General features: G+C 33.1%; 1 protein-coding gene across 3 annotated transcripts; it reads right to left on the reverse strand.

Moving 5' to 3' along the window:
* Positions 1-462: 462 nt before the first annotated feature.
* LOC127738446 (monocarboxylate transporter 3-like) lies at positions 463-27,646 on the reverse strand. 3 transcript variants are annotated; one of them, XM_052249690.1, is made up of 9 exons: positions 27,534-27,619; positions 16,148-16,672; positions 11,081-11,304; positions 9,029-9,373; positions 8,391-8,534; positions 6,015-6,998; positions 4,779-4,958; positions 2,644-2,769; positions 463-2,141 (listed from the first exon to the last, which is right to left on the reverse strand). In XM_052249690.1, exons 4-9 carry the CDS (start codon positions 9,285-9,287, stop codon positions 1,963-1,965), a joined length of 1,872 nt encoding a protein of 623 aa, XP_052105650.1. In that variant the 5' UTR covers positions 9,288-9,373; positions 11,081-11,304; positions 16,148-16,672; positions 27,534-27,619; the 3' UTR covers positions 463-1,962. The 3 variants fall into 3 exon arrangements, with proteins under 3 accessions (XP_052105650.1, XP_052105652.1, XP_052105651.1); XM_052249692.1 differs by lacking the exon at positions 11,081-11,304; XM_052249691.1 differs by lacking the exons at positions 11,081-11,304; positions 16,148-16,672 and having other exon boundaries at positions 27,534-27,646.

The following is a 27,646-nucleotide window of genomic DNA, read 5'->3' on the forward strand; positions in this document are numbered from 1 at the left end:
TTAAAAATACGCGTTACAATTTACCTCCGATTAAAGCCCACATTTTACTTGTTTGATTTGACCGGAGATCATCATCAAGTTCTCAATAATGAATTTTAAATTCTAGAAATCCTTCAATGACATTTTCTGATTGCTTGTGCATGATGTTCAGTCTTGTTTGTTTGAGTTTATGAATTATGTCGAATAAAAATAAGTTAACATTTATCATACGTAACATGACCGTTTCAAATCAGAGTCATGTGACGAAATATTACATCCATCCCTGTGAGGACCATACAAATTGATCGGTTATATCATATCTTTCAATGGTTTTAATATTTTCTTTTAAAACTTAAAGAAGAACGCTTACTTAGAAAAGTCTGTCAAAGATGAAGGTTCACTGAGACCAATTATTACAGTTAACTTGATTTCCTGTCAGTCTACAGCTTGTAAAATGACGTAATGAAGAAAAAAAGTCCAAAACACATTACACAGATACTAAATAAACTCATCATAGATTTGTACGCCAAACGCGCCCTTCGTCTACAAAAGACCAAAGGGACATTCAAACTCATAAGTCGAAAATAAACTGACAACGACATGGTTAAAAAAGAAAAAGATCAACAGACAAACAACAGTAAACACAACTCAACATAGAAAACTAAAGAATGAGCAACACGAACCCTACCAAAATCTGGGGGTGATCCCAGGTGCTCCGGAAGAGTAAGCCGATCCTGCTCCATATGTGGCACCCGTCGTGTTGCTCATGTAAGTACAAACCCGGTGATAAGTCTAAAACGGTATGTCACATTCGGAGAAAAGGGGACGAAATTGTAGTTACAACAATTGGATCATATCCGTCGTCATCTGTGAAACAGGTATTCCATAATGGTCAACCAACTCGTGATGGCGTCTGTAAAATTTACGAAGGGATGATTTCAACTTCACCACTTGGATTCATTGATTGTTGGTTGCTTAACGTTCAGCGGAAAATATTTCATGCATGTTCAGGATAAAAACAAATTAACAATGAATTCAATAGGTAGGTCATGTAATAGAGGCCATCTGGGATGAAGGTCAGGGAAAATTTGGATTGCCACTGAAAAATGAGGTTATATTGGATAGGGACCGAAATTTAGCCTTGCAACAGGCCAACTACGTACCCCTCAAAGAGTTGCTGCAAGGGTTCTTAACAGCCACCCTTGGGGGTTTCACCACTTGGAACTGTTAGTTTAAAAGCTTCCTTGTAAGCAGCAACCCTCTACCAAGGAAATCATGATAAGAAATACAAGCCCTGGAATAGTGACCCTCGAATCAAAAAAGTTAAAAAGGCCAAATAAAGTGCGAAGTTGAAGAGCATTGAGGACCAAAAATTCCGAAAGGTGGCGCAAGAAAAAAGCACCATTAAAAAACCGAATTGAACTAGTGCTCTGACTCTTTAAAGTTCCATCTCCACTACCTTTCGCATTACGCTTTTAAAAATCCAGTGATTAGAATATGATAATTATAGTACATTGTTCTTTATAAATTTGCTGCGACCGCAGAGCTTTTCTGGATTCACATTTATCAGGAATGTCCAAATACAAAACCTTTGAGAGATGGGGACGCATAAATACTGGAGTAGATATATGATTGAAAGGGACCTAAATGGAATAATCAAAACCATCTCTAAGGTTAATCTGTCATAGAACTGTTCTTCAACCCCTTAATTTTGGTATGGACTTCGCACTGTTTTGACACCGGTGAGTCTTATGCAGACGAATCGCGCGTCTGGTGAACCAACAATATAATCCTGGTATCTATGTTGAGTGTTTTAGTCATTTTATTTGGGAGATAATGTATCTCAAAAACATTTGCTCATGTATATAACTTAATATATATAAACAGATATTAAACACAAATGAGATTTTAGGTGAGTGTCCGTCAAAAGTAACAAAACAGTTATAAAAACACCAATATTAAAGCCCAATGTTGTCCTTTTCGTCAAAGTGTAGAATCATTTGACGAGAGGGTTGTTGAAGAGTTGTCATTGTTTGCTATACAAAGAGATTTGAGGTAGTTGTGTATTGGATTAATCAAATATACTACTATTGTTGACAAACATAGACATCCGGCAAACAATATTGCGATATCATAATTCTTGGTCCATTCATAGAGAACTCCTGCAAATGAAAAATCAAATACTATATTAAACATATCAAAGTAGATTTCTATAGGTCTGCAGTATGTAAGTTGATTCTGCTATTGTACGACTACTACTAATTAATTGTATATGCATAAAGCCAAGTCAAGTCAAGATATTAAAAAAATAAAGATCGCAAAATTAAGGACCGCTTGTGTTTTATTTTTTGACATGAATTAAGTGGTACTCCTTCTCGACATAGAGAACATCTCCTTCGCCAAACTTTTGCTGCTTTTTACACCGATATATCTTAGATGGTTTTTTTTTAAGAAGCCATGTTATATGAATAACACAACAGCTCATTAATAGTTTTTCTGCTTTTGTTGTATCTATTTCTGAAATTACTTAATTGAGTGTGAAATTCCCTCAACATGACGAACGTATCCCTTCCCTGCTGAACGTTTCCGCATTTCTATACTAGTATGTGCTTTATCAATTCATTAAAACAATATTTATTTTTATAGGGTACTTTTTATAATTACCTGCAAATGGAGGTCCAAATACAGCTGCTGGTGCTTTAAGAACAGTAAGTACTCCTAATCCTTTAGTTAAGTTGTCTAATCCGACACTGTCTAGAACCATGATTGGTTGTAGTGGACAGTAAAATGCTGAAATTTAAAAAAATATGTTAGAAAAATACGTCATGATCATCGTTATATACAAAATTCCCTAAGGCTGATATCATATCTACTAAGTCATACATTTTGATACTGTTTCATTCCAATTATCTTTCATATAAAGGTGTTGCATTTTGGCTGAGGAAAGATGATTAATAACTACAAAAAACAGTATGATTTTCAATTTCGAATAACCAAGACGTGCTCTTTCACTCGATCGTCTTCACTATCAAAACATCAGAAGTGAGGCTGAATTTGCAAACTGAGCAAATCCTGAACACATCTACCATTACGAGACAACAAAAAATAAGGGGAAAGAACCGTGTCATTAATTATTCAATTTCAATTAGTACATATTTTGGTACTTGCAATATGATGAAAATGAGATATGACGTCAATGAAACAGTCTGTCTCATTCAAACATACCAAAATTACAGCACTTCAACCTGGTCGACCCATTTTGCATAACCTACCTGTTTGATTTAATTTTAGTTTTTTTGTCCTGAATATGCATGACATATTTGCCATTGGACATTAAGCAATCAACAATCAGTCGATACGAAAAGTATAGTCTCTTCCTTTGGAGTCCCCGAGTTCACTTATGGTTTTCGTCAGACCTTTAATTTAATGTGTTATGTTCTATGGATGAATTTCTTTTTTTTTTATTTTGACCATGATGCTGTCTGTCACTTTGATTACCCGTTAGAATCCTCTTGCTATTTTAACACAGAGACAGTGTGTGGAACCAACATTTTGATATATATATATGTTCCAGACCATCTGCGTATATACTCATATGGTACGACCATACGCGTATGGTCTGGCTAATTAACATGATGAATGTTGAAAAGGTGTCATACAAATTAAGAGTTTCAAAAAATGAAATTTTGACTTGGTCAATCATATGGTAATCATTGCTACATAATTAATTTAATAAAGTGAATATTTATGGGCTTTGCTCATTGTTGAAGGCCGTACGGTGACCTATAGTTGTTCATTTCTGTGTCATTTGGTCTCTTGTGGAGAGTTGCCTCATTGGCAATTATACCACATCTTCTTATCTTTATATTACTCACAAGTTAGAATTATAGTAAAATAATTTTTAAATGGTCATTATCATGATTATCGACTTGTCCTTATGAAACGCAATATATTGACTTTGGAAAATTACTTCTAGAAATATCTAAATGAATTGTTAAACAATAAGTCAATTCATTAACTCACAGGAACGTTGGTCATTGAACCCTCTTTCTTTTGTTTTTTATTTTTGTTTTTTTTTTTTTGGTGTTTAAATTTGATTTTTATTGCATTATTATTTCTTAAATTTTTCTTATAAAATGTTTTTATTTTATTTTTTCCTGTGTTTTTTTCTCCTATTCATACGATCTTACAATGACAGTAAGATCGTATGTATTGAGCAAGAACACATCAAATATATGAAAATAAGCAGAAATAAGAAGAAATTTGTTTCTGAAATAATATTTTAACACTAAGAAAACAGAAAAAAAAAAATCCTTGCCCCAAACACATGTGGTTTCACTTACGGACGAATATCGGCAGTAAAAACGCGATTTAAATTGATACACCAAGATTCAGACAATATGTAAAAAAAATAAAGGAATTCAGATAGTTAAACTTGTGCCGTTTTTTGTTTAGATAATGAGCTGGGTGTTCCTGAAAGGAAGTTATAATTATTCGAAAAATACCTATATGGTCTAAATGCTCCTATGGTCCGGCCCGTTAATAACCAAACGAGTATAATACTCATATGGTCCGGCCCGTTAATAACCAAACGAGTATAATACTCATATGGTCCAACAATATGAGTATACACATATGGTCATGACCACAGGCGTATGGTCCAAATACTCGTATGGTCCGGAACATATACAATATCAAATTCCATTAATTTTTTTTTTCCAAAACCATTTTAAAGCTCTGAAAACTTGCAGAAGGGCACAATGAAATAGTATAGAGGATTAAATTAATTAAATACATACCTATAAAGAATCCGAAAGAAGTCGAAAATGCCATCACAGATGCAAACTGGTCACATAACGGAAACATAAAACAGGTAATGGTACATCCAGCCATACCAAAGACACACAGGCATACAGACGATAATTTTGTATTGTCGATTATAAAACCCGGCAGGAGTCTGCCTAAAGTATTGACCACACCTAGATAGAAACAATGATAAAAAAAACAAAATCATTGCTTCACATTATTCAAAATAACATTGGACAACTATTTAACCTTGACTGGGTTTCGTAACCCGTTTTACAAAATGTTTTAATTTTCATTAAAAGTTATTTTAATTTATGCATGCTACAATGTTACAATAATGTCTATTACATGTATTATTTAGTCATGACCGGAATAGAAATATAGTTACTAATATCAGTACCTGTACTGAGTTAGGAGGGGTTGTTCAACATGTCCAATAAGATTGTAGATGTAATTTATGAATATATGAAGGGTCGGATGCTGGATTTTCGAAAGGGGGCTTAATTCCATAAAACAGATTATATACTGCCGAGTGGATCGAGGTGAAAAAGTTTTGGACGATTTTATGCTAAAAAAATCAAATCGTGGAAAACATGACATAATAATTGTTTGGGGCGATCAAAAAGGGGGTTTACGCTCTCTACGCCCCCTCCCCTTCCCCGGATCCGCAACTGATATAGACTCTTATTGTTTAATACTCTATCCCAAACAACCTGGTTAAACAATCATATGCGGTGCGGAATAGTCCACATCGAGGTTCGACTGTTGAATGTTTAATAAATAAAATTAAACTCAATACGTCCAATAGCTATTTTGTGTAAATGTTATCCACAGATTGTCAATTTTAATAAATGTAAAAAAAAACCAAAAGGGCTGAACATAATATAATTAATAATTTTAAAAGGTGATAGCATATGTATTCATTTCCGCAACACTATGCAACAGAGGAAGATAATGCCCTTCCTTTCTAAAACCTCTTGTTATAATTATGTTAAACGGAAATAAAAATGATCTGTTAGCAATCAATTTCAAGCTTTCGTTTTTCAATAAATTTATTTGCACATATTGTTTCTTTTTGTGCTAAGTTACATTATTAGGTTAATTATGAAAAAGTTGGCTATTTTTTAACATGACAATGCTTGGTATCGGTGTGTGCCTAATAAGTTTTCATTCCAGGTTATAAAATATTAATGTGTTGCTAATAGACCATAAGTTAAGTTTTGTCCTACCAAAAACAGAAAATATCCAAGACACTTCTATGCTGCTTAATCCAACGGTTTTTCCATAATCGCCAAGGAACATGTTCGGAATGAACTGTGCCATCTGAGAAAGGACAGCTGCGATGGCGACGAACCAAAATGCTTTATTAGCGCACAGACCTCCGTTGCATACTTTATGGTGATATTCACTTTCATCAGAAGAATTGGAAGTATCAAGGGATACTTTGCTATAACTGTATTCATCTCCTCTAATAACTATTGAACCAAGAAGGCTTTTTGTGTCACTATTATGTTTGAGACGAGTTAAACTACCACAATAGAAAATGTCTTTTTGAGAAAGAATGCCTTTGTTTAAATTTTTAAATAGAGATGAAGAATGCCGACGAGGCTCACTAATGCAGTGACTAGAGCGAAATTGGAGAAATGAACTTTTCTCATAAGGTGTCCTAAACATGTTTTGCGGCAGACTACTAGTACTATGCTTAAAATTTTCCGTTTTCGCAAACTGCATAGCATGCGTTTTACAACATTTCCCTTCAAAATGAATTTTTGTGCATTTATCACTCAATTGTGTTTTCTTAAAACTTCCAATACTTTTGTTATAACTTTCATTATCAAGGGATTTCACAGACAATATGTTGTCATGTTCTAAAAGTTCTGTATGTGGTTGATCAACTAAAATTTCAATTTCAATTTCATTTGAAATTTCTCCAATCGCTTTTGATTCTTCGGTATTCTTGCTTTGAGGTGATATTACCTTGTAAGTTCTAAACATCGCACAAGCAACACATAACTGCAGGAAAAAGCCAGCAAGAATAAGAAGTGTTCCCCGCCAACTATAAATGTCGAGCAATTTTTCTGTCACAGGGGAGATGACCATCAATCCAATACCAGAACCAGCAGACATGATACTCTGTGCAATGCCTCTTTTCTTGTCAAAGTACTGATTTACCATTACTATTGACGGTAAATACATAAGTCCCATACCGCAACCTGTGATAAGTAATAAAACGTCACTTTTAAGTATCATCTTTCTTTAATTACAGAAAAAAAAAATCGACTATGAATACACATAGAATGCTTAATGTTAGAGTTTTCTTTGCAATAAATAATAAAGTTAACAGTATTTGGGTAACAAATATATTTTGACTTACAGATAAAGAACAGTAGTTGTTTTTTCAATCTGCCTGCAGGGATTTTCTGTCAAATATTAATGCACAATATCAATTCTTCTCAATGTTTTTTTTAAAGTTTTGTCTCTAGTGTAGTGGTTGGTCATAAAAAGAGTTTCCCTTTCTATGTTTATGGAGTTTCCCTTTCTATGTTTATGGAGTTTCCCTTTCTATGTTTATGGAGTTTCCCCTTCTATGTTTATGGAGTTTCCCTTTCTATGTTTATGGAGTTTCCCTTTCTATGTTTATGGAGTTTCCCTTTCTATGTTTATAGAGATTGTTCTTCAATCGACTTGACTTATTTGCTCTATTTAAAACATTATTTCCTGTCGAGTAATATAACACACATCTTTATATGCCCTGTAGTTGTCCAAATGATTCGTCTTTGGGTTTTAAATTTTGTACTGAGATTGTGTCGCAATTTATGACAGTATTTGTTGGATTTCTCTTTTTGTGGTGATCCTCAATGCAAAAGGCGTTAGGAGCCGTGTTCAACATACAGTGAGGTAAGGGATTTTTTTTTGTGTTAAGGACCGTACCGTAACTAATAGATGAAGAACAGCAATACAAGTGTTTTCCTTTTGTTCACAGAGTTTGTCTCTGTCTGGAGATTTTTAGGCGTTCCCTCTGTTTGAGATACATACTCTTTAAATCATGTATATAGAATTTTTTATGTACGACCTTACTATTTTTCGGCCTGTTTGTTTATCAAAATTGCATTTAGCAAACTATTTAACCTACTTGCCAAACAATATAACAATTAACTTGATGTGCCCCGTGGTTGTCTGAATGTTTGTATTTTTGCGGTGAAATTCTCTGTCAATTTATGACAATATTTTAACTCGCTGACCGTTATAGTCTATGATTTCTTGATATTTTTCAACAGCCGTGTTTTCAACGCACATATGAGGCGTGATCTACATTTTGAAATAAATTTCACCAGTACCAAGGACCGTCTTTGTAATGCAGTGGGTTGTGAGCTATTGATCCGTTTTGAAGGCTACACTGTGACTTTAAGAAGAAGAACGTCAATAAAGGCCCTGTTCTCTTGCTTTTTCTCAAGTGCGTGTAGGAATATTGCGTCCCTTATAAGTACATCATATCCTGTATGTTCTTTTAAAATAAAGTTTTGTATCGAATGCTTATCTTCACGAGGGGAAAATCCTACTTCATTATAAAATGAATAATTTTACCAGTTTTAACTTATATTTACCTGTGAGTACACCATAAGTCGCAAGAAACATCCATATATTAACAGCCATGGAACTTAAAACTAATCCTAGTGTGGCAATCAGTGCTCCGGTTATAGCTACAACTCTGCAACCAAATTTTTCTATCAGAGGACAGGCAACAATAGCTACAAACATAATGATATCATATTTATTGTATGCCCTGTACTGATTTTAATCAATTAAAGTATTTTCTTCCCTAATGCACTTTGAAAAGCTACATACCGATAACATAAAGTCAACTACTAGTATATGTGTTTGCCCATCGGTTTGATAGTAAGCAAACTAGGGGGAAAATCTCACCAAAAAGTTATAACAGTGATTAAATATATTAAATTAAGCATTAAAGTGACAACTTGGTTACTTTACTACCGAAATACCACTTGATATAATTCCAGTGATTTCCCTTTGACCATTTATGGATTTCAAAGAAAATTGTACCAAAAAACTGTTCATTGGAACCCATACTTGTATGTATTGCACTTTGAGTCAAAGTAATTTTAAAAATGTAAATTGAAATCTTTTGATCATGGTACACTGAACAATTACATACGAAGATAAGAAATTAAGAAATCAGATTAATTTGGGTACCCTCCCCCAAATGTAGAAAAACAGTACTTACCAATAAATAAAAGACATCCAACGATAACCGAACCAGCCAGAGAAGTCAAAGAAGGACTAGCATGTAAATTTTCCATTAAAACTGGAAGTAAAAGTCCGTATGATCCGAATAAACCATCAATCATAAACATAACAAAGAATGAACACATTAATACAATCCATCCCCATCCTCCATCAGGAACTTTGTTTTCTTTTATTTCGTTACATAGCTCTTGAGTATCAGTTTTTAACTCTTTAAATTCTTCTGCTTCAGTTGTCATCGTTGCTTCTGTAATGCGATGCTGGTAATATACCCGATGATTCTGTCATTCGTCAATTCATATCAACGATGTCACAACTTTATCATCTGTAAATATTTATATTGAAGACTTAGTACATCACATTCATAATCAATTTAATTTTTTTTAAACACCACACCTAAAATATGCACATTTTCTCAATTTAATCATTCTTGATATTCATGACAGTTGTGTGTAAAGTACATGCGAATTGAATAATGAAAGGAAAATTCCAAAGAGGCAATCAAAAACAAAACAGACAATACCATGACAAAACACAAGATTGAGTAACGCAAACCTTACCAAAAACCGGGGTAAACCCAGGTGCCCGGGAACAGTTAGTAGTTCCTGCTCCACTAAACGTAAAAATACCAAAATGTAGTCATTTGCTGCATCGATGTGAATTTTCAGTTGATAGTTATAAAGTTCTACAGAAAGATGATCGGTAAAGTTATGATAGCCAAGGAGGGATACATATATGAGAGTCTTTAAAATTAAAACGGTACTTATTCATCTAAGGTAAACTTTGCCTATGCCGGGTTGAATCTTAGTTTTTGAAAAGGAATTGGATACCATAGCCGTTTAAAAGACAAACGATATTCAAATTCGTTGCAAACTTGTAGACTTTTAGAAAATACTATCAAAATTTAATCAGTTTTAATTTAATATTTCGAATCATGTGTAGGATAAATGCCGATGCGGATCCAGGATTATGAAAGGAGGAGGGGGGATGGTGTCCCCCAAACTAGACAGTTTGGAGTGTAATAGGGAACTAATATGGATTAATCATAAATGTAGCTTCATAAGGGGGCCCGGGCACCCAGCCACCCCCTAATTCCGACCCTGCAATGAAAGGAATATCCGGCAATGTTTATGGTACGTTTCCCTAATTTTCGCCTCTTGAAGTGTTTCCTATATTCAATACCCAAACTGAAGGTAAACTGAAAAATCAACGCTAGAAATCGTGTACAAATAAGGAAATTTTGTAATCTATTAACTCACGAGAATGAAAAGTAATTATTGAAAATGAATACACTTACATCAATATACAGAATTATATAGTTCTACATATATAAAATAGATATGTAAATGTTAGACGAAATGATGAATAAGAAAATATAGCTATAACGGTTATATTGATCTGGCTCTGCCTTCCACATACACATGCACAGTAATCATGACTAACTTTGTATAACTTTAATAAATAATATTGTAATGTCACCGTCGTGTTGCCTATCAAAGGCCCTTGAAATGACCAATAAGTATTTAATGTTAAAATAAAATAAATGTAACACTGATATGTAAAATGTTCATGAACGTCATCTATATATATATATATTTATACGAAAATTCCTTGGACATGTTTGAACAGTTTTTTTTTATACATTATATATTTTTGAAATTTCCGTTGCAATGGAAAGAGAAAGTCTTAATAAAAGGACTGGTCTATCTTTCTTTTATTTACCGGATCAATGATTGTTTCATTGTATGAATAAGAAAATGACAGCTTTGATACATTTCTTATTGTTATTTGATACAACAACGAGAACAGATACGTAATTAAATACACATAAAATATTGATTTGTACTGTCGTCACAATATGAAACACACTATAAATACACACAGATATGTTTAGAGTGTGCATATCATGTGTGATATTTAAACAAAGTAAATACACATTCATACCACTTTATTATTGATAAAGACTAAATGACATGAACAAAACATTTATTCAGTGAAAAGAAAACCAATCGTTTGCGTAAATGCTACTTACAACCCAGATACGTCAAGTCCCAAGATAATCATTGGAAATAATGCATTTACAGAAGCATTGTTAAACTTATTCTAGTTTCAACCGGTTGTCATGTGCATGCATTCGTGAACTCTTAACCAGATCAAACCAGTTTCATCACTCTTTGCCAATGCTTGTGAACAATGGTGAATGTACCTTTGGTATCTTTTACCTCTCTTTCCTGAGTCTCTTTCAGTATAGAAAGTCTTAAAAAGGAAAATAAATAATATCACAGTGAATTAAAGGGGAAAAGAGGGGGGGGGGGGGGTCACTACTTAAATAGATAGAAAGACGTAAATTGTCTTATTTCGATTGTCTAGTAATTTATAATCTAAAGTCGTACATGTAAAAAAAATGACAATAATAATTTTTAATTTAATATCTATGTTAAAGAAAGTTAAGATTTTATGTAAAAGGGAAACATATAACTCATTCCCTGAATACAATCTTGTTATCTTATAATCATATATTTAGGATGTACTTAGGTGAAATTAAAAAAAACATCTAGAATTTAAAATTGATACTATAAGTCAGAAGAGCATTAGATAAGGAACAAAATAAAAATATTGATAGGTTATGGAGCTAATTTTCAAAAATGGCGGGAAAAGGCTGACCAGTGGCGTAGCTTGCCTTCTGTTATTACCGAGGCAGGGGATCTGGGGGCTGTGTCTCCCAGAATCTATCGAGGTTTTTACAATTTGAACAAGAAGAATCTATTAAAATGATAGCTGTTGTTTAATTTATTTCATCAAAATAAAATATGCTTTAACTTGACTAAGTTAAACTACCAATTTATAAGTTGATTACTGGTACCTACATCATTTTCAATGTTCAGATGAATACATAAATCTTCTCAAAAGCATTAACCACTTTTTCAAATCGAATTCTTTCAGTGAACTTCCCAGATTTAAAATTCTTTACGATTAAAGGAGATGGATATGTCAAGTTCAAAATTGTCCTGACTGAGTCTATATAAAGTATACAGTTGTGTATGATTTAAACCGATACTATCTAATCTTAGGTCGACTCAAAGTTATAAAAATTAAAAAAAAAAAAAAAAAGAAGACAACCACTGACAAGTTTCCTGACTTCCTAGCAGTAACTGAAAGCCAGCTCAAATGCCTAATCTCCCGATATATTTCCAAGCCGTCGTACACTCTAATATAGGTGACTGCACCGATGTTAACGTCATATCAGAAGGAAAACAGGACCTTGTTCGATGGCCAGAAGAAACTTGTACAGAATTTTCAATGCAGAAAAACAAACGCAACGATTAATGTTGATTCAAAATAATTTTTGTGATGATCATTTACTCGTTTGGTCGTGGGTCACGAATCAACGAATAGATAATTATAAGATCACAAAACGACGGAAGGATTGAACATCAGAATTTTTTTATAAACTAGGAAATAAACTGTTAACGCATTCTACATGTAAAGTGCACCACGGCACTTGTATTGGTTGTGTTTTGTCCTGGTATTTCTTGGAAGGTCTTCAAATTCTTAAATGGTTTTGAACTTTTTCCAGTTGTGAAAATGAGAAACGGAGAAATACTAACATTTACGTTATTCTGAAGTCTTCATGATAAATGAAAACAGTATTTGGTTGACATTTTTATATATCAAATGACATTATGTATGAACTGACTGACATGTAATAAATATTTCTCTGAAATTAGTGACTCCTTTAAATATTTTAAATTCCCTGCTAGTAAAAAATTATAAATTTAAAATAGCGAGAAAGAAAAAACTTGAGAACCGCAACATATAAATTATTTTCTGATGTATATTTTATTTTGATTAGTACCAAAGTCAATGAAACTCTGTGTATTTAAGTACTACACGTAGGGGAAAATGTCAACACACAATGATGTTTCAATTTTAGACGTTACCGGTTATATATAAGGGTTTGAATGGGGGTCTTCAAATATTTATTTTTAGTTCTTTTCGCCCATAGTTTGATTTTCCTTTCTTTTCTTTTTTATATTTTAGCACCTTTCTAAATCTCTATTCTTTAAAATTATTTTCAGGGCATTTTTCTGTTTTCTATAAACCTCATATACTAGAAATTATTCTCACACACAATTAAATAATTTACCTGAATCAATGCTTAAGTGATTCGATCGGGGAAGACTCGTGAGTTGGGTCATCATGTATTCTACTGATTTTGCTTGCAATGGGGTAGGATTAAATAAATTTGTCGGCTTCAATTGTGTCGATTTTTTTCACTCTGACATATTTTGATTACAGAAAACTACCGCAAAAGGGATTTCCAACTAGGGGAGGGAAATGTATCCATAAGTCTTGAACTCGCAAAGGGTATGAATCAATAACGGCAACCAAGTCGGTATATTAGCGTTTAGCATTAGGTGGAAATCGTTTAAAAGATTATAAAGGATTTTTGTTTTACCGAGGCAGTTGCCTCGGTTGCCTCAACGTAAGCTACGCCAATGCTGACTCGGACTTTTACCTTATATTTGCATTGGTATTATAAATTTTGGTAAATGACCTTTTATGGGCTATTAAAGTCTTATATGAAAAGAAAAATGGGTGTTATGGGGCAAAGTATTTTACCCTGTATCGTAGGAAAAAAACAAAGGAGTCCGAACATTTGACAAAAATTCCTAAACCTCACCTAAGTATATCCTTAACATAAATGATCGATACACAAATAGGTTTCTTCCTCATCGTGAATAAGCATGTTTGTCAAAAGCTCATATTGCAGCATCCAATTATAAATTTCTCCGTTAAAAACTTGTACAAAAAACTTGCATTTGGATTTGTTCATCAGTGGATGGAGATAATATGGAGAATTTTTAGTTTAGTAAAACATTTTTTGAAGCAGTAAGGGGCCGACCATTTAATTTTTGGGTGATGGGGGTTGGATTTTGAAAATAAATAATCTGGCCTGGTAAATAGATAACTTTGCACATGACAGACTAGAAATGAATATTCTGCATCACAAAATGTAGGATACGGATGTGTACAAAAAATAAATTAAATTTCCGCGCGGAAAACAAACCATCAGGTGTAGCCATAGATGGAAATAAATATTCAATCCGGCAAAAAAATAATCTTCCTGTACCCCCTCCCCCACTCCAAAGTTGATCGTACGGAGGAGGAGGGTTGGTCAACAAAAAAAAAACCGAAGTAATGTTTTGCAGTGGTACAAATACTACCTATGCTAAAGGTCACCGACCACATGAGGTGTTATTCCAATGCATAGTTCTTTACTTCCAGAGCGAGGCACTGTCCCAACAAAAAGTATATGGCTTAACGTCCCCATTCCAAACGGTCATTGATACGATTTTTTAAAAGCATTCCGCACAGCCAACATGCCTTCTCCTTTTCCTGCATGTGTCAGACAGGAGTAGTTCGGTTAAGTTTCCTAGTCAAACCTTTCGTAAGCACAATTTTGAGGTATAGTTGATTTCATACATTTGCATTTTTTCAGATTAAACAATACGTGTATTGATCTTTTGTTGTTTGTTGAGACATTGACGATCAAACATGGTTTCGTATTTAAACATCCACACAGCCAAAATGACATGCCCTCTATGCATGGGCTTTAGTGCCGGATGCGAGAAGTCCAGATGACTAAATTTATAAATGTCAGTCAACCCCTTGCGCTGTATCAATACAATAAAAGAATGTTTTCATGAAAAAAAACATTTATTTATAAGACAGGTAAAGTAACAACTGTCATACAAGTGGGAGGTTTAGCTAACTATAAAACCAGGTTTAACCCATCGTTTTCTTCGGAAAATGCCTGTACCGAGTCAGGAATATGGCAGTTGTTTTTCACATGTTCCGTTGATTGATAGCGTTTGATTTTATAAGTTTTTATGGACTTCCCCTTTTTGAATTTGCCTTGGAGTTCGGTATACTTTTTTACATGTAATGTTCTATGGTTGTTGATTCGTTTTCAAGATCATAAATGTGATAAAAAGACCGATTAGGATTTCATTTGTAACAATTTAGTTCAACCGAATTATCCACCCTCTCTGTAAAAAATAAGACGTTGTATGATTGCCAACGAGACAACTATCCACCAAAGTTCAAATGAAGTGGATGTAAGCAATTATAGGCAACCGTACGGCCTTCAACAATGAGAAAAACCCATACCGTATGGTCGGCTATAAAAGGCCCCGTCATGCAAAAATATGAAACAATTCAATTGAGAAAACTAACAGCCTAATTTATAACAAAACAATTTACGAAAAACAAATATGACAGACATGAACCAAAGACAACCACTGAACTACAGGCTCCTGACTAGGGACAGGCACAGAAAGAATTTGGCGGGGTTGAACATGTTTGTGAGCGCTCAACCCTCCCCTAACCTGGGACAGTGGTGTAACCGTACAACATAACAACAAACTTTAAAAATCAGTTGAAACAGGCTTAACTCATCAGATGGATACAAATAGAAATACATCTAACAAAAACACAGAGCGGACTTGGACGGGTACTTATACATACCCACAACAAAAAGACACTAAATATAAAAAGAAGACGTGGTATGATTGCCAATGAGACAACTTTCCACAAGAGACCTAATGACACAGAAATTAACAACTATAGGTCACCGTACGGCCATCAACAATGAGCAAAGCTCATACCGCATAGTCAGCTATAAAAGGCCCCGAAATGACAAATGTAAAACAATTCAAACGAGAAAACTAACGGCCTAATTTACGTACAAAATAATGAACGAAAAACAAATATGTAACACAGCAACAAACGACAACCACTGAATCACAGGCTCCTGACCCGGGACAGGGACAGAATGTTGCGGGGTTAAACTAAGTACAGATCTGAGAGTACTCGCAGTTACTGACAGCTAGTTCAAAGCCAATACCAACTAGTAAAAAAAGCATGAATCTAAGACTAAAATATGCTTATTTGACTTTCTCTATGCATACATGATTTCTAATGTAAGTAAATCTTGACCTTATTCGTACACTTAAAAGAGAAAAAATATTAAATTAAAAAAAAAAGGATAAAAAGACAGCAAATAATTAACATGCATAGAATAATGCATATTTACCTGTCAATATTAAACTGAATTATCTAATGTCCACTGTAACTTTATGATGATGCTTGGGTTCCACAAAGTTAAAAGTTGATATAAAATATACATAATGATATAAAGTCAACAGTTGCAAATCTTTTTATCATAAATCACACTCAAAAGCTTCAACTGATGTTTAAAAACATATTACGACTAAAATTAATCGCAAGTTAAATTGAAATGTTCAATACTTATACGACGATTACTAGTAGTATTCTCGTAAATTGTTTTTGTGAGACTGTTTCTGAAAAGTAAATACATGTTACATGGTCGGTTGATATGTATCATATATTCAAGAGTTGGTATAAGATCAAACTCTATGTGATGTGCGCTTAAAAAACCTTACCACAAAACTTTAAAAGAGATACATAACTGAACAGCTTTAGGTCAAACGTTAAGGTTCTACCCAAAACAACGTTGTTTTCCAATGGAATGTTAAATTTCCACTTTCCAAGTCTACACCTATTGATCCGAACCAGACATGATGATTATTTTACATCACTGAAACGGAAATTTATATATCAACAACATATAATTTTTTAAGAAAAATCTATGGAATTTAAATTGGAGATTTGATGATTTCAAGACAAATTTAAGATTCGTTTTTTTCCAATTTTGTTAGCTTTCTATACAAATGTTCATCTATTTGAAAATAATTCAATCATTAATATTTAAGAAAATAAAAGAGATAAATGCATTGTTTTTTCGATTTTCAGTTATAGTTCTACGAGTCAAAGTTGTATGCAAATTGCTTACCAAAATCTGTGACATAGCCCATTTACTGTACCTTGACCTTAAAAGCATCTGTTGAAAGGCAGTCTTAAAATTGGTTTTAATGGCAGATCTTTGATTGTTTTTGTTAAATTTATATACATCGTTATAGACTATGGAAAAACAACAGCTTGGCATATTGTATATACAGACACATGTCTATTGTTGAAAACTGTATGTTGGCCTCTAGATGTCTTTTGGTTATTTTTGTAGTTGTGTTGCGATCTCATTGACGTATATCCCAAATCTCATTTTATTTAAATAACTCAGATTAGGCGACACGGGGCTTGATAAAAGGTTATGGTTCCACCCTTTATAAAAGCATTTATCGAATCTTTCTCCACCTTTCCATTCAAATTAATTAATATTTAATATGTTGTTAATATGAAAATAAGAAGATGTGGTATGATTGCCAATGAGACAACGCTCCACCAGAGACCAAATGAGATAGATGTTAACAACTACAGGTCACCGTACGGCCTCGGAACAATGAGCAAAACCATACCGCATAGTCAGCTATCAAAGGCCCCGAAATGAAAATGTAAAACGATTCAAACGAGAAACATACGGCCTGATTTATGTATAAATCAATGAACGAAAAAAATATGATATACAGCAACAAACGACAACAACTGAATTATAGGCTCCTGACTTGGGACAGACACGAACTGAATATCTGAATATGGCGGGGTTGAACTAGTTTACTGGCGCTAACCACCCCCCCCCCCCCCCCCCCCCCACACACACACACCATAACCTTGGAAAGTAGAGTAACTGTTCAACATAAGAACAAACTATAAAAATCAGTTGGATCATCGGATCGATTTAAAGCAGAGAAACAACTAACAAAAACACAGACCGGACGTGGCAGGGTATATATACATCCCTAAGAACAAAGAAGACACGAAGTTCAGATCTGAGAATACTTGCAGTTACTGACCGCTAGTTCAAAGCCAATAACAACTAATACAAAAATCATGTATCTAAGCCTATCATATTCCACTAGAAGACTATAATATCGTATGATAAACGACAAAGAATGAAAATTAATCAAAAATGGTCCAAAAAATTATTGAAAGGCAATAACTTCTACAAAAAGTTGATTAATAGTTAATAAATTTCCTTTTCTGAAGACCTTGTATCTGTATTTTCTATTAATCTATAAACAGTTTTGAAGATAAAAAGAAAACGTGCAAAAATATGTCGAAATCGTCATTTTAGAACCATTACTCCAATAAGAAACGAAAAGACAGTTTCAGTCACATTGCCATTTTTGCAAATCTTTTATGGCTGATCATTTCTGCTGTTCACAGTTTCTGCTTATCATTAATAGTTTCCATTATAGAAGGCAAAAAACGTAAAAGATGTCAAAATTCGACAAGTGTGTACAATACCTTCTAAAGGTATACGTTGTGAACAGTGGATTTCAATAACAAAATAGGTATTTTCTAGATCTTTTATATTTTATTGCTGATCATTTTTGCTCCTTACAGTTTCTGTCTATCTATTACAGTTTTTAAAATACTTTTATAGGCAAAAATGCTAAAATTCGTAAAAACACCATGTGTCGACAAAAAGTATCAATCAAACTGCCAATTTTGTAGATCTTGAATTACTCATAACTTTTGTCATTCCAGTTTCTCTCCCTCTCTAATCGTTTTTTTTTAAATGATAGGCATAACATAGTATAATATATAATATATCTATAGTTGGTATGCGGATATGATTGGCGAAAAAAAAACCAATATAATTCGTCAAAATCATCACTTAACGTTTCATTTACATTTGCATATTTGTAAGTCTTGAATTGCTGATTATTTTTGTTATTACAGTTTCTATCAGTGTCTGAGCAGAAAGTTGATGAAGCAGGGTTATGTCAAAGAACGTCACGTCCTTTTTCTAAAAAAAGTTCATCAGAAGATACCAAGACCTAGTTGATAAATATTCCGTATCAACTTCACAAATAATACATGATAGTCTTGATGTATAGATTATATGTACTGACGTTGTTTATCATCTTAATGACGTGTTATATTGTTCTTTTATTTTTCCTTGTAAACGATTAACCTTTACTGTTTAATCCATTTTTGGTAATATCCTTTTGGCGTGAATCGGTACTTATACATCCCGCCATTGTGTTATTGTGATATAGTCATTTTTTGTATTCTTATCTTTCATTTTTGCTTATGTGCTTTGTCTATTTCTTTGTTGACATATTTGTTTATTTTTATAGTGATTATGATTATAAAACAATGTTGACTGCTGTACCCCTATTTTTGACAATTTACCTATTATGTCTGCTTGTTTTGATCACACATTGTTGTCAATATAATGGAATTTTATGCGACTGCCATACAAGTGAGAGGTTTAGCTAGCTATAAAACCAGGTTTAATCCACCATTTTCTACATAAGGAAATGCCTGTACCAAGTCAGGAATATGACAGTTGTTTTCCATTCGTTTGATGTGTTTGAGCTTTTGAATTTGACATTTGTTTAGGGACTTTCCGTTTTGAATTACCTTGGAGTTCGATATTTTTGTTATTTTACTTTTTTTTTTTAATTTTCAAAATAATAGGCAATAGAAAACAAAACAAATAAATTGTCAAAAGTCAATGGCAGTAACTACTGTAAGGATCTTGTATTATTTATAACTTTTGCTGCTTACAGTTTCTTTATTTCTGTTCTTGCTGTTCGGTGTGAGCCAATGCTCCGTTCTGAAGGCCGTACCTTGACCTATAATGGTTTACTTTTATAAATTGTTACTTGGATGGAGAGTTGTCTCATCGGCACTCTTACCACATCTTACTATATCCATCAATAGTTTTTTCAGTAAAAAGGCAAGAACTGATTAAAAAATCGTAAATCAAAAGCCGTACATCCTACTAGTAGTCGTCTGATAAATTTAGCAAAAAATAGAAAGTAGTCAGATAAAAAGGCCCAGAAGATACAATGTGGACATATAACAAACTATAAATCGAAGAAAAACCGACAAAACCATGGCCTTAATGACAAAAAGACAAACAACAGTCCACAAAACACTAAAAAAGAAAAAAAAAAACTGATATAGATGTTTCACAAATTCCACCATAAACCTCGATGATTGCCTTAGAGCTTTGCGAGTTTTTGTGTGTTTTGTCTGACCTGACCGATGATCGAAACTATGACCCCCGTACCCAAGGCGAGCAAGCAACCATGAGACCACCGAGGAGGTTGAACCGTTCAATTGTAAGGAATTCAAACCATAGCAAATATATTATTGAAAGAATGAAAACAAACTTCGGATTATAATTTGTTTGTGTTTACTGTTGACAGTTTAGATAGCATGTATTTTGTTATACTTATGCAGAACATGTTAGGTATGATCAACATCAATTGGCATCTATGTAGGCACATACTATATATAAACATGAAATTCTGAAGAGGAATTTAAATGAAATTGAGCCATAATAAATTAAAGATACCACATCACTTTGCTTTTCCAAGTCACACATATAATAGAACACGTCAGCTTAATAAACAAGGAATAACATGCCAGTAATATTTTTCATTTTATCGAGCGCCATTACAATATACATGTATTTGTTTCTGTTAAATAAAATCTTCTCTGAGGTCGTAAAAACAAATCCCCTTTGAATCGCAAATTTATGCATATATATATATTTGTACAACTTTGCCCCCAGCAGAGATATAGAAAAACAGTACATTAACGGATGTTACACGGACACTTTTTAGATGATACACGGACACTTTTTAGTTGTTCACCGACACTTTTTATGAATAGAATCACTCGTGCATGATCAGTTAGTTCATGGGCACTTTAAATTTCAATATGATTTGAACTTTTTATTTCATCGACATATTTCCTGTCTTTTTGACTAAAATATTTACGTTAGCATCAATAACTATGTTTTTTTCAAACAATTCCAGTAACTATTCATGTTAGTACACTAAGGTATTGACCATTTAACCTTAAAAGGTGGGTTATGGTTTTTTCCAAAAAAAAAACAATTTTGATCCCCAATTTTATGAGAAAAAATATATAATGGTCAAGCAGATGACACTGAAAATAATGACTTACTCAGAAAAGAACACACCCCCTTTTGAAGCTAAATGGTCGGTCCGTAAATGTATTTTTTTGCAATATATGGACATGAACAGTATTCTGGACAATGCTGAAAGAAATGCTGGTACCAACGTTTATATTTAAATAAAAAAGACAGGAATATATATATAAAAATCAAATCTAATCAAAAGATAAAATCCCTATCAACTCACCAATGCACGATTGATCCTATAAGTAAAAAGTGTCCGTGTAATACATGTTCAAATATGCAGCAAATCTTGAAGAAAATCATTCAACTTATGTCATCAATTTTGGACGGTAAGCTCTGATTGGATCATATCGTGACACGTGTTTAATCCTGATCAACACTATCAGAGACATATTAAAACCTATAAGCATGAACATTTTTTTTTTGAATCCAAAATATATGCCTATATATATCTAATAACAAGACAAAATCGATTTTTTTTATAATATTTCATTCACTAATGAGATAGGAAATTCATTCTTTTGATACACTTATATTGTTATTGAATTCGCAATTCCCCCAATAAAAATCAAATGGTAGCTTGCTTACCTCTGAAATCTTTTTTATGCATTACTTACTTGCGAAGTTGCATTTCAAAAAGTCTCAAATGTGTATTACATTCACCTTTAACTTGAAATGGTTCTTTTTATAAAGTTATTAGATTCTTGAATTTTTTAGAAAAAAAAACTCTCGGCTGATAGGAAGTGAGAAAAAAAAAAATGAGTTTAAACTGTAACTTACATTAACTGGTGTATGGCAATTTAAGTTTCTAATATCTTTAGTTTTGCTACCTCTTCTTAATGCAAAATGTACTTCTTCCTTCTTAAAACGTCGTACAAGTCAGATACAAAACAAAGGTAACAAAAAACAGACCGGAAACAACCTGCCGTATAGTTTGTCTGCACTTGACCTGACTATTCGTGCAGAAAAACTATCCGGCAACGATTGTTACCGGCCTGTTTCTTTGTTTAAAAATACCTTTGTATTGTATCTAATATATATATATATATATATATGTGGAGAGAAGATTAATACATTTATTACATTTTTTCAAGTTTTTATTTTTTTTTATTTTCATCTCAAGTTTCGATTTTTTCTGTCTATAGAATGCCACCTTGAGTTCTGTGCAAGTTAATTTTATACAAATGTACTAATACTGACAGTCACTAAACGCTCATTAACCGATAATTTGTGTTTTAACAAGGAATATCTCTTATATAATTCAGTCATACGCGTGAGGTCAAACGGGAGTTCAATAATGATATTGTATCACTGAAAGGCAAGGTGAACAACCTCCTATTCATACAAATTGCTCATGCTACAATAGTAACATTTTTCTTTTTATAATGCTTAAAGTTTACATGACTAATGACACCAGTTGATACGATATACCAGGGTTTGTATTTCCTATCATGATATCCTTGATAGAGGGTTCCTGCTCACAAGGAAGCTATTAAACCAACAATTAAAAGTGAAAGTTGAAATCAACCTTTCGTAAATTTTACGGACGCCATCACGAGTTGGTTAACCGTTATGGAATAGCTGTTTCACAGATGACGACGGATATGTTCCAATTGTCGTAACTACAATCCCGTCCCCTTTTCCACGAATGTGACCTACCGAATTAGACTTATCACCGGGTTTGCACTTGTATGAGCAACACGACAGTTGCTACATGTGGAGCAGGATCTGCCTAACCTTCCGAAACACCTGAGATCACCCCCTCCCCCAGTTTTTGGTGGGGTTCGTTATGCTCAGTCTTTAGTTTTCTATGTTGTGTTTTGTGTACTGTTGTTTTTCTGTTTGTCTTTTTTAGCCATGGCGTTGTCAGTTTATTTTCGACTTATGAGTTTGAATGTCCCTCTGGTATCTTTCGCCTCTCTTTTATGACTTTGTGTAGGCATGTCAACAATTTTAAAATAATTGAGTCTTCATCAATTTGATCATGTTGAAACTCTCAGATTGTTAGTTAAATTGTGTCATGTTAAAATTCTCAGATTGTTGGTAACACAAGAAAAAGAAAAACAGCTAACAAAACCACAGGCCGGACGTGGCAGGGTATATATACTTCCCTAACAACAAAAAAGACACGAAGTTCAGATCTGAAAATACTCGCAGTTACTGACTGCTAGTTCAAAGCCAATAACAACTAATAAAAAAATCATGTATCTAAGCCTATCATGTTCCACAAGAAGACTACAATATCGTATTATAAACGACAAGAAATGAAAATTAATCAAAAATGGTCCAAAAAATTGCTGAAAGGCAATAACTTCTACAAATAGTTGATTAATAGTTAATAAACTTCCTTTCTTTGAAGACCTTGTATCTTCAGTTTCTATTAATCTATAAACAGTTTTGAAGATAAAAAGAAATCGTGAACAGTGGTTTCATTAACAAAATAGCCATTTTTCTTGATCTTTTATTGCTGATCATTTCTGCTGTTTACAGTTTCTGTCTGTCTATTACAGTTTTCAAAATACTAATGTACGCAAAAATGCTAAAACTACTGACCATTTTTGCTCGCTACAGTTTCTAAAATTCGTAAAAACACCATATGTAGACAAAAAGTGTCAATCAAACTGCCAATTTTGTAGATCTTGAATTACTCATAATTTTTGTCATTCCAGTTTCTCTCCCTCTCTCTAATCGTTTTTAAAATGATAGGCATAACATAATATTGATATAATATATCTATAGTTGGTATGCGGATATGATTAGCGAAAAAATCCAATATAATTCGGCAAAATCATCACATAAGGTTCTAGTCACATTTGCATATTTGTAGGTCTTGAATTGGTGATTATTGTTGTTATTACAGTTTCTGTCTGTCTGTAAAATTTTCAAAATAATGGGCAATAGAAAACAAAACAAAAATATTGTCAATAAATCACCTTTCAAAGGCAATAACTACTAAAAGGATCTTGTATTACTTACAATTTTTGCTTCTTACAGTTTCTTTCTATCTATTATAGTTCTTATGAAAAAAAGGCAAAAACTGAATAAAAAAAAATCGCAAATCTCAAGCCGTAAATCCTACAAGTAGTCGTCTGATAAATTTGGCACAAATATAAAATAGCCAGATAAAAAGGTTCAAAAGATACAAAGTGGACAATAACAAATCATAAATCGAAGAAAAACCGACAAAACCATGGCCAAAATGACAAAAAGACAAACAACAGTCTGCAAAACACTAAACAAGAAGTAGATTAAAAAAAAAACAACCATTACGTACAACATCCTTCCAGATCTAAAATAACAAAACATTACGTACAACATCTCAAAAATACAGAATAAAGGTTTCACAAACTCCACCATAAACCTTGATGATTGCCTTAGAGCTTTGCGAGTTTTTGAGTGTTTGGTCTAACCTGACCGATGATCGAAACTATGACCCCCCGTACCTAAGGCGAGCAAGCATCCATGGGACCACAAAGGAGGTTAGCTGTGACCGTTCAGTTGTAAGGAATTCAAACCATAGCAAATATATTATTGAAAGATTATAATTTGTTTGTTTCTACTGTTGACAGTTTAGATAGCATGTATTTTGTTATACTTATACAGAACATGTTGGGTATGATCAACATCAATTGGCATCTATGTACAGGCACATACTTTATATAAACATGGAATTCTGAAGAGAATTTTTTTTATGAAATTGAGCCATGATATATTAAAGATACCACTTCACTTTGCTTTTCCAAGTAACACATATATTAGAACGCGCCAGCTCAATAAACAAAGAATAACATACTACATGTATTTACATCGATTGATGTATTTATTACATTTTTTTCAAGTTTTTATTTTCATTTAAAGTTTCGAAGTTTTTTCTCTCTGTAGAACAGCACCTTGAGTTCTGTGCAAGTTATTTTTTTATACAATGTACAAATACTGACAGATATCAAACGCTCATTAATTGATAATTTGTTTAACAAGGAATGTCCTATTATATAATACATACGCACATGACGTTAAACGGGAGTGCAATCATGATATATCTAAGTATCGCTTAAAGTTAAGGTGAACAACAAATTGCTCATGTTTTATCATAAACATGTTTAATGCTTACAGTTTACAACACTTATGACACCTATAAGTTTATGACCTTGTGTAAGCATATCAACTATTTAAAAATAACTGCATCATCGACAATTTGGTCCTGTTGAAACTCATAGATTGTTGGTTACTTAAGAAAAAGTCAAAGTTTGAAGACAAAGTTTTGCAAACCGTCAGACATAGTTGTGATCAAAGGGAAGTTATTCATTTAAGTTCTTTTCACAATCGAATTTTGAACAATTTAAGGCCACATCAATTTGATTAATAGTTCTCTGGATTTTTCCCGCTCCTGTTTTGGAGAAATTAACTTTTCAATAAAAAAAAAATAATTACCGCTTCCGCAAATTTTTGGGCCGCATGCCGCTCCAAAATTAGTTTCTCCTTGAATTTTTTTTTTACATAGACGTTTTTCTTGTGCATATATTGCTCCTGTCGATTCAAACGCACGTGTGATCAATCGATTTGTAAATAAAAGGTCAAAAATCGGAATGCCAACATGTAGTTGTGTCAGCACATTGCCATGGACAAGTAGTTATTGAACACACAGTTATCCGAAATGCATCTCGTTTTATCATTGAAGACCAGTTCTAGGAGGCAAAAATTAAAAATCTTTCGTTAGATGACTACAATCACATCAATATTTTTACTCTGACGTCCAACGGCTGTTTTGCCAGACAAGCTGGGGCCGAGGGACCACGGCCCCAGTTTGTCTGGCAAAACAGCCGTTGGACGTCAGAGTAATCTCGGACTATATTTGTTAGAACCATCATCATCTCCGATCATCGATTCATCAGACATAGACATATATCTATCTTGAATGAAATTAATATTAAATTCCCATGAACTTTTAAAAATATCACAGAATTATCTTATTTTGATGAAATGCCATATTCCCGTTTTAGTCTTTTGGCATGCAAGGAGATCTCATTTATAGGGGTAAATTACAACATGGTGGTATTGGGATTGGCATGCTTATAATAATTTGTGATGTGTTATCAACCACTTCTAGTCAAGTTAAAGAGTTTTAAATGCATTGCAGCTTTTAGAAGCAAAAGGAAAGAGTATATTTTGCTAAGTCAGAATAATCCATGTGAATGTGGTGACAGGTATTTTAAAGGGATATTTTAATACATTGAGATCTACATGCATATCAATATAACTATCTTACTCATCATGCTCATGATGTTGTTGAAATATTCACATCACTCATTATGTTGATCCTAAATATGGATAAATAGTTCCAACTGGATGTCAAGCAGCCAATAAACAATCATTACCATATAATGAAAACAACTATATAAAAAAATATTGTTCAGGGGCATTTTTTTGGAAACATATATTTTGATTTATTCAACATATGTCATTTATCCTACTTACATAATTCCTCTTGTTAAACTGCATCTGAAATGCTTTCTTAATATATAAACATGTATGGATTTAAATGAAAATTCACGCAGACAAAGCTTATCTGACGAAAATAATCAACTTAACCACAGCGAGACAAGAAAGTCGGGTATGGTACAGACACCATTACATCAAATTACGCATTAGAGCATGTTTCTCCTTGTTTTTCAATTAAGTAACATTGTTTTAACATGTACATAAATTCTGAATCGCAAAATTAAAAAAAAAATATGCCGCTCGCCTCACTTGTAGAGCAGTCGCCTCACAAAAACTCATTTTCAAGAAATAAATACAATAAAAAAAATTTCGCTCGCTCGCCCCATATTTTTTGGAGCTTTAGTCCGAAGAACTACAAATCAAATTGGCCTAACCACGAATTTTTAACATCGAACTGTTACCATGTCTTAATTAGTTATAAAAGGTACCAGGATTATAATTTAATACGCCAGACGCGCGTTTCGTCTACATAAGACCCATCAGTGACGCTCAGATCAAAATAGTTATAAAACCAAACAAGTACAAAGTTGAAGAGCACTGAGAACCCAAAATTCCTAAAAGTTGTGCCAAATACGGCTCCGGTAATCTATTCCTGGGATAAGAAAATCCTTAGATTTTCGAAAAATTCAAATTTTTGTAACAGGATATTTATAAAAATTACCATTTAATTGATATTCATGTCAACACCGAAGCTATGTTGTCATTCTTAAAAAGGTCGGAATCGATTCAAAATCGTTAAAACTCATGCACTGCATTTCAACATTTTGTCTAATCATTTTGCTGTCAAAACTGTGTATTTTATTCACCTTCACTTTATTCTACTCTAGAAAAAATTCCCGCCTGTTATGAAAAGTATGTACGACATTGGAATGGCTATCGTAACCGGAAACTGTTTAACACTAAATCAACAAAATAGAAATGAATGGAAAACAGTCTTGTCGTGTAATATATATAATCATTTTGAAGTTCAAAGATTCAGATTAAGATTAAAAGATATATTCAAAATATGTTATATAGTAAAGTTATTAAGTTATTTTACCTGACTTTTCGATAAATCTACATGAGATTATCTATGCAATATATCCCTGCCCTATGATAGTCTTTTAAATACATGTATTTATTTTGTTCTCAGTAACCTTAGCACTTAAATTC

This window comes from Mytilus californianus, unplaced genomic scaffold, assembly GCF_021869535.1.
Source record: "Mytilus californianus isolate M0D057914Y unplaced genomic scaffold, xbMytCali1.0.p SCAF_4, whole genome shotgun sequence".
Classification (NCBI taxonomy): Eukaryota; Metazoa; Mollusca; class Bivalvia; order Mytilida; family Mytilidae; genus Mytilus; species Mytilus californianus.

What these genes read in the sequence shown, in the direction of transcription:
- LOC127738446 (XM_052249691.1), bottom strand. Translation starts at nt 9,287, where the DNA reads ATGACAACTGAAGCAGAAGAATTTAAAGAGTTAAAAACTGATACTCAA. An exon ending in TTGGATATTTTCTGTTTTTG is followed by an intron (nt 4,959 to 6,014) that starts GTAGGACAAAAC and finishes GTTTCTATCTAG; the next exon opens with GTGTGGTCAATACTTTAGGC. An exon ending in ATTTGGACCTCCATTTGCAG is followed by an intron (nt 2,142 to 2,643) that starts GTAATTATAAAA and finishes TTTCATTTGCAG; the next exon opens with GAGTTCTCTATGAATGGACC.